The sequence below is a fragment of the Micromesistius poutassou genome (assembly GCF_964030765.1).
Source record: "Micromesistius poutassou genome assembly, chromosome: 3".
In the NCBI taxonomy this organism is placed as follows: Eukaryota; Metazoa; Chordata; class Actinopteri; order Gadiformes; family Gadidae; genus Micromesistius; species Micromesistius poutassou.
In genome coordinates, this window is record NC_140273.1 from 23910031 (window position 1) to 23920951 (window position 10921).

General features: G+C 41.0%; 1 protein-coding gene across 1 annotated transcript; it reads right to left on the reverse strand.

The window, feature by feature from the left end:
- Positions 1-2799: 2799 nt before the first annotated feature.
- Positions 2800-10378, reverse strand: LOC311340778 (sialoadhesin-like). Its single transcript, XM_084465659.1, has 12 exons — positions 10294-10378; positions 10097-10203; positions 8723-9103; positions 8324-8542; positions 7186-7566; positions 6624-6890; positions 6057-6323; positions 5420-5674; positions 5211-5304; positions 5070-5130; positions 3378-3610; positions 2800-3264 (listed from the first exon to the last, which is right to left on the reverse strand). The coding sequence occupies exons 2-12, from the start codon at positions 10149-10151 to the stop codon at positions 3192-3194; spliced, it is 2286 nt and encodes a 761-aa protein (XP_084321785.1). The 5' UTR covers positions 10152-10203; positions 10294-10378; the 3' UTR covers positions 2800-3191.
- Between the last annotated feature and the right edge of the window lie 543 nt (positions 10379-10921).

Consider the following 10921-nt stretch of genomic DNA (forward strand, 5'->3'; position numbering starts at 1 on the left):
TAAGCAGGCACACACTCGAACACCTGATGGCCACCAGAAAGAAGGGGAGACCAGCAAGGCGGTGTAGGGTCTGTGCTCGCAGGGGCCTGCGCAGCGAGACAAAAATGTGGTGCAAGTCCTGTTGTGTCCCCTTGCACGCAGGAGAGTGTTTTACAGCTTACCACACTAAGCTGAACTATTCAGTGTAGGGGTGGACACACACACACACACACACACACACACACACACACACATTGTACAACTGTATATATGTATATATTTTTGTTTATCTATTTGGTTATATATATTTGCAAAATATGGTGCAAGTCATGTTGTGTCCCCTTGCACACAGGAGAGTGTTTTACATTGATGATCTACTTGGTTATATATTGGCTAATAAATTATTTTGCCATCAAAATACCTCTGTCAATGTTGTTTTTGCTGTTTTATGGAAGGAAACCACTTTTCAGATGTTGGCGGTGTCACTAAAGCATAAAAAGTTTATTTTCACAGAAAGCTTGTTTTCTCAGTTTTTGGGGTCAGAAACAGGTTTTTGGTGAAACCAACCTTTGTTCTAATGCAGATTTATAAAGAACGGAAAAAGGTAGAAACAAACGGTTTTTTACTGATGAAAGAAGAGAGTCTACTCTTTCTTTTGGTAGTTTCGGTGTTTACATAGTCATATAACTCACTGTTCAGTGGGTCTTGGAAAATCAGTCAAAATGCTGTAAAACGCTTGGCAGTATGGGGCTCTCTGCACTGAAAATAGCTGGCAGCCAATGAGTTAATAAAATAAATACACTAGAAAATCAAATAGGACAGAACAACTTAAATTAACTTAAATTAACTTTCTTGTGTTTAGTGCACTGACACATTTTTAATCTAACGTTTTTTGTAAACGACACTCAACAAATTGCAATCTGTAAATTGATCCAGTAATGGATTAAGGCTGGAAGGACTGGCCTGGCCCATCATACTCAGAACTCACTGAAATGAACTTGACTTGAACTTGAAAAAATCATTTTATTTTTTTTTTCAAAAGAATCATTCCAACTCGATTTTATTAATTTGGAGATTGTTTGACCCAAGAATCGAAATCGTGATCAAAATTAGATTAATTGCACAGCCCTAGGCCTCCTTATGAACAGTGTTGGGGCTAGTTACTTTAAAAAGTAATATATTACAGATTACATATTACTCTCAAAAATAGTAATGCCTTACACTACTACATTACTCCCTGGAGAAAGTAACTAGTTATATTACTAGTTATATTACTAGTTACTTTTTTACCAGTTGAAATAAGATTCAGTGTGTGCGAGGCACATCTTATGTGAGGGGGGAGAGTAAATTGTCCTGGGTCTTGTTCAGTGGAGAGCACTTCTTGTACATTGGTAAATGTCACCTCTTCATCCTCCCCGGATCCCTCATCCTCGGAATCTTCTGCAGCTGCTGCTGCTGCTGCTGCTGGTGGCCGGGGCTCATACTCCCTGAATGTAAAAAGTGAAAGAAACAAAAAGAAATAAATTCATCATGTGTGGCCTATTCAATTAAAATGCAATCATATCATGTGTGTGTAGTTGATTATAATGCAATCAAATTAAACCATTCATGAACGTTACTCATTTGCAAATAAAACTCTTATTTAACTGACCTGAAAGCCTTCACAAAGTTCGAGCCGTTGTCAGTGACTGTTGCGGTGACCTTCTCTGAAAGTCCATAAGATGAGTGAACCTGCTCAATTTCAGTAGCCACAACGTCGTATGTGTGTCGTCCTTTGATTCTTTTGCAGGCAAGGGCTGCTTTTGCACGATGGAAGTTGCTTGGGTCAATCCAGTGGGCAGTCATGCCTATATAGCTTTGTTGTGACAAGTCCAGATGTCAGCGGTCGTTGACACATACTCAATGCTTTCAAACGTTTTTTTCAGCTCACTTTCCATCCTGGCATAACATTTATCAAGGTACGTTGCAAAAGTTTTCCTGTCAGAATACGGCTGGTCTCTCCCTGCTATCGGTATTTTGCCGAGTATCTTACGAAAAGACTGCGATTCGACGGTTGAAAGCGGTAGCATCTCCTCTACTACGTAAGAGGCAACAAGCTTATTTATTTCTGATTTTGATGCTGGTACCAGTACCTTTTGATCGAATGAAAGTTTTAGCTGCTTACGAGGCTGCTCGGTAAAGTCATCCAGTTGCTTGGCAACAAACTCGATGTGTCCGTGCTGTCTTTCGAGGTGTTTTTTCAAGTTGGAGGTGGTGTTCGAAGCGGTTGAGAGTAGCTTTTTTCCCGGGCAAAGGGTACATTGCACTACGAGGTTATTTTCCTTTCGTTGCAAATATTGAAAATAGTGGTTGAATTTCCAGCCGTCGAACAAGGTTTTTTGCAGAGCGGTGCCTTCTTCAGGACGCGAGCTAGCAGCAGCAGCAGCAGCAACATGCTCCGGACTTGTTGACTCTTCCATTTTTTACCCATCTGTCCTGGCGGGTGAAGCTGGCGACCAATCGGTGATGGTAAATGATACCTCGTGTCAAACCCCAACCAATCACTGATCCATTCACGCCCCCCCCTCACTCCGTGCTGTTTTGTGTGATGCGTGTGTGGTGAAGTAGCTGGTAGCTACTAGCAAATGTAACGCAAGTAACGAGCCCGGAAAAATTGTAATATTATTACTATTTTCAGTAGAGTAATGCCTTACACTACTAGTTACTTGAAAAAGTAATCTGATTACAGTAACGCGTTACAAAGTAACGCGTTACGCGTTACAAAGTAACGCGTTACACCCAACACTGCTTATGAACTACACAAAATCTCCTACAGCCACATATACCCCATAATCAATTTATTCAATTGAAAATGGTTTAGTTTGGGTCTCACTCACTGTTGTTGAACCTTTCTTATGTTTTTCGAATGTAGAAAGTTATAAACAGAGGCACATTCTATGTAATTCTATGCAATTCGTTCCTGGTAAGCAGCAGGTGGTAGCGATGAAGCAGAGCCACATCCCCCAGAGAGAGGCCTCGCTGGAGCCATCACAAGTGGAACACAAATCAAGTAAATAAGTCAAATCAACTCAAGAGTCATCAGATCATGTATTCAGTCCAGGTAATTAATTAATTGAGCCATAGGACATGCAGCCAGCGTATTGTCCTGTTAAACTAAATGGATGAGACTCTCTACCTAGTCCCACTATTTAAATCCTGCTGCCACAAATGGTTCAATCTCTGAGGTGTTTTTTGACGGTGCTGTACAACTGTGAGGTTTCTGCCGCCTCTGTCTGGTCACTCTCTCTGAAAAGGAAAAAGACAGAACTTCAGTCACCATGTGAAACAGATCCATTGGGTTGATGAAGTCCCCAAACGTAGAGTCTATTTCCTCTTTATGAATACCAAGAGAAGCTTACCCAGGGCCAGCGTTGGATCTCTTAATGTTGACCACAGAGTAAAAGACTGCAACTGCCTGGTCTGATTGGACACGAGAGCCAACCCAACAGCGAGGTACTTCCTGGGTCTCTGAGCGAGAGGTGTGGATGCTGGCATAGTGAAGGTCATCCTGCTCTATTGGTTCTCTCTGTGCTGCAGGAGCCAAGCGATTGGTCAGAGCTGAAACGTTTCCATACACAGGACCAGGAAGTGGCTGATGGAGAGTGAGGACAGAAGAGAACATTTAGAAAACACTTTACAATTCCTGAAGACAGTCCTGAAGTGTTTCTGGATCATCTAGAGACCATTGGTGGTGACTAGTGGTCCCACCATGCAGGCTGCTGTAGGCCTCACTCACTTACTGCAGGCTGTCCTCAATCTGTTGAGCTCCTAAAACCGTTTTATCTCTGAATAACATCTTCATTTGCTTCATTAACACCAAATTAGACGTCAATACTTCACTTCACCAATCTTCTCATTCTGCTCACTGGCAGAAGTCTCAGCAGATCTCATCCTAGATCTCACCCTAGATCTCACCCTTTAAGCAAACATGACTTTGTAAAGTCATGACTCAAAGTCATGACTAAATCCCAGACTGATAATGAATTCAAAAAGTTTCTATTCCGAGATTAACACTTTTCGATTAATGTATTAATTGGATTGGTGATACTTGAAAGTCTCAAATGGAGGAATGTTGAGGATTGTATGAATTGTTTAATGGTTAGATATGGTTTTACCTCATGCTGTCTTCCCCCTCCCTGCCAGAGCCCTGTCTCTGACTCCACTGCTAGTTGATGACACCTTTTCCCTGTCAGACACCACTCTCCATCCCTCCACTACACTTGAGGAGCTGATCAAACAATTGATGTGTATTCACCTTCGTCCCGTTCTCATCCTCCCTTCTAGACCTTATATACTATAGACCTTATATACTATAGACCTTATAGACTATTGTCTCAAACCCCTCCCTTGTCTCACAGCCCAAAGACAGATCCCACAACAGACCAACATCTTTATCTTCAGCTTTGGCATAGCTTTGTTTTTTATAGATATTATACTTCATCAACAGCGTTGGCTCCTCATTCAGTTGATAATATAATAATAATAATTATATATATATATATATATGGAGATTATATATATATATATATATATATATATGGAGTTGTATATATATATAATAATAATAATAATAAATAATAAAACCCAGACAACTGATTGAACTTCACAAGGGAAGCATGTTGGAGTTTTCACATTTGTATTAAAATTGCCAGGTAAGATAGACCCTTGTCATGTAAAAACATTAGAATCGCCCAGTAAGGTAAACTCTTCACACTTGTAAAAATCATGTTAGGGAGGTCTATGGCACATTCCCACTAAAATTGCCTTTTTTTAACTTGTAAAATTTCAACATTATCTCCAGTTCAGAAATGTCCAAAACAGGCAGAGGGTTAAACTTCAGACTGTTCTTATATAAAATAAATAAATATAAAATATAAAAAAACAGACACTGTGATGTAGAGTCTCTCCTAGTGACAGGGCTAGAGCAACAGAGAAGGACAGTTACTAAGGTAACAACTAGAAGTCTCTAGTGTGGTCTTGTGTTGTGGCCTCAGGACACCGTGTGTCTTAGTAAAGGACGGGTTAGTAATAAATGGCTTCCTGTGTCTCACCTCCTCCACGGTATCTGGCCTTCCTCCCTGTCCACATGGTTTTCTGGAGGCCTTCTTTCTTCTGTAGTAGAGAACAGAAAGATGAAGAAGCAACAGGTGAAGTTAAGGAATAGAAAACGAGAAAGAGAGAGAATATCTCACCTCATCCAGAGGAAGACGAGGAGGAGTATAAAGGCCAGTAAGACTCCAATGGTTGTTAAAGCTACCATTCCTGTCTGTGATGATGATGTCGTGACTGGAACATATTAAAAGGATTTCAAACACTGATAACAAACAACATAAGTAGGCCATTGTTTAACTGTGTAGCTGTGACTGTGTGAAAGCTATGTGTCTTTTAAATAAACAATTACCTTTAATGAACAAAAAAGTGGAATTATGAAGTCCGATTGCATTACGAGCATGGCAGCTATAGTTTCCTCCATGCTTAGAAGTGATGTCAGTGATGGTGTAGTTCTGTCCTGATTCTTTTACTGAGTCTTCATGTTCCTTGAACCAGGTGTAGTTAGCTGCTGGGTTGGCATCACTGCTGCAGCTCAGAGTCACTGTACTGCCCTCCTCTATTTCACCAGAGGGACTCACGGTCACTGAGGGGGTCTTTGGAGCGTCTGTAATGAACACAAAATAACAATATCCAACCTTAAGTTATGAAACCGTGTTTAGCAGCAACTGCAGTGCCAGTATGTTACAGAATATTGTTTATACTAATACAATACTACTACATATTATCTACTGCCCATCTGGAGACACATAGAAACATGTACAACAGCATGCACACTTATATCCATGACAGTATTACTGATAATGGAAAGTTCATGGATTTATTGCACAATGAACTTAATGACTAATGTGGACAAGAATCCTATATTTATTTTATAACATCTGTAATATGATGTTAAATATATGTTGTACTAACATTTCACAGTTATATAGATATAGTTAATGTTGACACAGTTAAGATCATTATATTTTGTGTTGTGTTTTACTCACACTTGACATTAATAGAGTTGGTGACTGATATTTTCCCCAGCTTATTCGTAGCTTCACAGCGATACTGTCCAGAGTCTGAAGACCGGATGTAGCGAAAGAAGAGCTGTGGTCCCTGGTTCATCTCGCTGGAGGAACGATCTGTATTCACCTTGAACCAGGTGTACTTAGCTGCTGGGTTGGCATCACTGCTGCAGCTCAGAGTCACTGTACTGCCCTCCTCTATTTCACCAGAGGGACTCACGGTCACTGAGGGGGTCTTTGGAGCGTCTGTAATGAACACAAAATAACAATATCCAACCTTAAGTTATGAAACCGTGTTTAGCAGCAACTGCAATGCCAGTATGTTACAGAATATTGTTTATACTACTACATATTATCTACTGCCCATCTGGAGACACATAGAAACATGTACAACAGCATGCACACTTATATTCATGACAGTATTACTGATAATAAAAAGTTCATGGATTTATTGCACAATGAACTTAATGATGACTAATGTGGACAAGTATCCTATATTTATTTTATAACATCTGTAATATGATGTTAAATATATCTTTTACTCACATTTCACAGTTATATAGATCAACTCAGATGTTGTCCTTAGCTCAGTCTGAGCTAGACAGTAGTATGGTCCAGAGTCTGAAGACCGGATGCGTTCAAAGACGAGCTGTGGTCCCTTCTTCGTCTCGCTGGAGGAACGATCTGTATTCACCTTGAACCAGGTGTACTTAGCTGCTGGGTTGGCATCACTGCTGCAGCTCAGAGTCACTGTACTGCCCTCCTCTATTTCACCAGAGGGACTCACGGTCACTGAGGGGGTCTTTGGAGCGTCTGTTAACAGTTACATTTCATTAATTATATTCATTAATCGTTAATACCGGCAGTTTGAGTCCATCTACCGATAAAGCAAGGAATGGATGTATGCTGTGTGGTATGCATGTTGTGTATGGTTTGTGTATGATGTGTGTGTGTGTGTGTGTGTGTGTGTGTCCTCTGTATATCTCTAGGACCGTTCGTCTGATCTACTTCACATATAATATATATAATATATGTATATATATATATATATATATAATATACTTTACTTATATATAAACACACACACACACACACTAGACTAATTTACCTGTTACAAATAACGTCACTCCAGGGTCACCAGTATATTCCCCGCCTGGTTGGTTTGTTGTGAACCTAAACTTGTAGACAGCAGAGTCACTCAGTCTCAGGTCTCTGATTCTCAGGGTACATGTTCCATGACATCTGGACCCGGTACAGCTGACCTCTCCACAGCTGGATTCAACACGACCTGTATAGTCTGTATCGTGTTCCAGATCAATTGGCTGATAGTTGTTGTCTCTTTTAGTAAACCACAGTGTTGTGACTGTGGTCGGGTGGTACTGTACGCTGTTAGGGTATTCATAAGTAAAGCTGATGACCGTTGCTCCTCTTAAAGCGAAGACATTACTAGATGAGTAAGCAACTCTCCAGTCACCATTACCTTGAAGCACTGTGAAAAAACAAACACATCTCATTGAGAATGAACCAGACACAGAGGTTCACCTGATGAACAGATCAGAAGATACATAAAGAGATGGAGGCTGGTGGGTGGAGATGGAAACTACAGATACATGCTGACCACTGAGCTGTGAGAGGAATGTTCCAGAGCATCATGTGACACTAACAGCATACGCATAGCCAGGGGGGAGTTTTCAACCCCCCCTGAAAGACAGAAATAAAAAAAATAAAACAATTTGAAAAGCATCTGTTAAAAGTTAGATTTCATTCATTTTATAAGATGCAGAGAGTTTGGGTGCATCTACCAATAAAGCGAGGAATATATGAACGTATGTCCTTCCAATAGCTCAGGAACCGTTCATCTGATCTACTTCACACACTTGCCTGCAGTTCAGCAGTTCACTTGGTCACTTTACTTGGATGCTTGATGTACAACTGTTAATAATTAACAGATTCTCTGTGTGTCTGCATGTCCTTCAGTTTTCTCCACATCAGTTCATTTGATCTACTTCCTGTGTGGCAGCCGTATTACTGAGAACACAGGAAGTGCCGTGTCGAGTGTGAAGTATTTTAAAGGAGCGACGCTCGAGAAAGCAGCAAGCATCAATACGAGAGGACAAGCAATCAGCCCTTTCTGAACAGGCTCGTTTTGAACGGTCTCTGCACTGGTTCATAGAAACATGTAGTTCTGTACCCTTAAAGGTCCATGACATCTGGTATCACGTCAGTGTGCTGTGGAGTGGACTTACACACTAAAGTAGATCGGAGATGTTCGTATCCTTCAACAGCACATGAGACGCTGTCTCCAGACTGAATGTTGTCCCAGTAGTCCACTCCCTGTCTTACATTCTGTCCATTCCTGAACCAGATGTAGGGACGGTCACCAGCTAGACCACACATACTGTGACACTCCAGATGTGCATAGGTAGGACTGTCAGGGTAAAGAAAGGACACCTTCACCTGGAGATCTGGGAGTGAGAACAATTTACACACAATTATTCTAAATATTGAAGATAACATATCACACAAACCTTCAATAACCCCCCCCCCACACACACACACACACACACACACACACACACACACACAATGTCAACACACCCACACACACACTACACTCATTGGTAATCCAACTCATCATAGTTTACCTGTTACAGATAACGTCACTCCAGGATCACCAGTATATTCCCCACCTGGTTGGTTTGTTGTGAACCTAAACTTGTAGACAGCAGAGTCACTCAGTCTCAGGTCTCTGATTCTCAGGGTACATGTTCCATGACATCTGGACCTGGTACAACTGAACCGTCCACAGTGGTATTCAACACGACCTCTATAGTCTGTATCACTTAGCAGATCAACTGGCTGCTTGTTGTCTCCTTTAGTAAACCACGGTCTTATGACTGTGGTAGGGTGGTACTGTACGCTGTTAGGGTAATCATAAGTGCAGATGATGTCAACCGTTGCTCCTCTTAAAGCGCAGACATTACTAGGTGAGTAAGTAACTCTCCAGTCACCATTACCCTGAAGCACTGTGGAAAAACAAACACATCTCATTGAGAATGAACCAGACACAGAGGTTCACCTGATGAACAGATCAGAAGATACATAAAGAGATGGAGGCTGGTGGGTGGAGAAGGAAACTACAGATACATGCTGACCACTGAGCTGTGAGAGGAACGTTCCAGAACATCATGGGACACCAGTGGAGTAGCCAGGGGGGTATTGCAGCATTTATTACACTACACTAACTGAATAACATACACTAACAGTTAATGAATTGCCAATGTGACTATAAGCTTTGAAATGACTTAGATGTGGAGACAAGGAATGTAGTGTGTGAGTAGATGAGGTGAGGAGAGGAGACAAGGATAGTATTGCAAAGAGTTGAAGTGGGAATAGTGGTGAGGAGACAAGGTAAGGAGAGGAAAAGAGTGGAGACAAGGAAAAGAGAGGAGTAGAGACAAGGAGACGAAGAGGAGAGGAGAATAATAGAGGAGAGAGGAGAGAAGACAAGGAGATGAGGAGAGGGGACAGGAGGAGGCATGCCATGTACCATATCACTGAATCAGAATGGTAACATTGCAGCAGATTTCATGTCTAAATCATCATTAATAGAATAAATGGGGGAGCAACAGAAGCTTTTGACATTTATGTTTTTTCTAAAAGTATAAAAGTAACTGAATTAACCCTTCGATGATGTGAATAGTTCAGGATTGTCTAACAAACAGGAAATGGCCAACATATCTCAAACGGGTTATCTTAAAACCAGCACTTTAACTACAAGAGGCGGTATACAACTTGCAGTGAAGTAGAATTGTTCAATGCCTTATGAACCATAAATGAAATATATAAAGTGGACCGTTCTCTATTCTAGTGGTCTGTTTAACCAAACACAGCGTTCTAGAGGGTGATTCTTTAATGTTCTATTATTCTATCTTAAACCTGCTGTGGTTTCTGCCTCTCCTCGTTCCAGTTGCTTGGTTGTCATGTTATTGAAACAGTTAAAATGTAAATAAACCAACCTGGTACTGACAGAAGGAGAACTAGAAATCCTCTTGCTGCTGATCTTAAATCCATAGTGAGTCCTCTCCTCTCTCACTCTGTTGTTCTTGGAGATATTTAAACACACCTGCAGGTAAAAATACAATTAAAAAGTGCATACAAGCAAACTCAATGACTTAGATTCATTAACCATAGAATAATAAAAGTTAAAAGTTACTGTAGAGGAGGAAGCTGGTCTGACATCTAGTCTGTGGTTCCAGTTCATGCACTTAGCTGAAAATAAACCGTACAACATTGAAAGACTTCCTTCCTCTTCACACCATGATTAGCAGAATAATGAACAGAAGCCTGGTAACTACTGGGCCTATCAGAGAATCACCTTTTTAGACCATAATGAACAGTTAAAGCGCCGTCATGTGTTCATCTTAATCTCTTTATTAATCTTCGGTCCTTCTGCTCCAGACGTCCTTCCTCTTCACCCCCTAAAGTCTAGTCTGGTTACTTGTGAGTGTTACTTCTCATAGGGTGGCTGTCCCCAGGATGCGGGGCAGCAGAACTTGAGACATCACTAATGTGTTCATCTTTGAAGTGATTATTATTATTATTTTATTAATTTTTTAATCAGACAATCATACAGTAAGCATCCCCAAAATCCTCCCTCCCTACCTCCTTCCCTCCCACCCTCTCTCTCCCTCCACATTCTTCAGGATAAATAACAAATTGGTGGTGAATTGAAAATGTACGTCAACGTTTTCGGAGTGGAGAAGCGCCATAAACGCCTATGGGGCAAGCTAGCTATCCAGCCGGCCAGTTTTATATAGTCACGCAATATATGTTGAGCAATG

Excerpts from the sequence above, each read along its gene's own strand:
- LOC311340778 (XM_084465659.1), bottom strand. The coding sequence starts at position 10,151 with ATGGATTTAAGATCAGCAGCAAGAGGATTTCTAGTTCTCCTTCTGTCA. Across the intron at positions 8,543-8,722 it reads AGTGACGTTATCTGTAACAG|ATCTCCAGGTGAAGGTGTCC; the intron begins GTAAACTATGAT and ends TCTCACTCCCAG. Across the intron at positions 5,675-6,056 it reads CAACTCTATTAATGTCAAGT|ACGCTCCAAAGACCCCCTCA; the intron begins GTGAGTAAAACA and ends TGTTCATTACAG.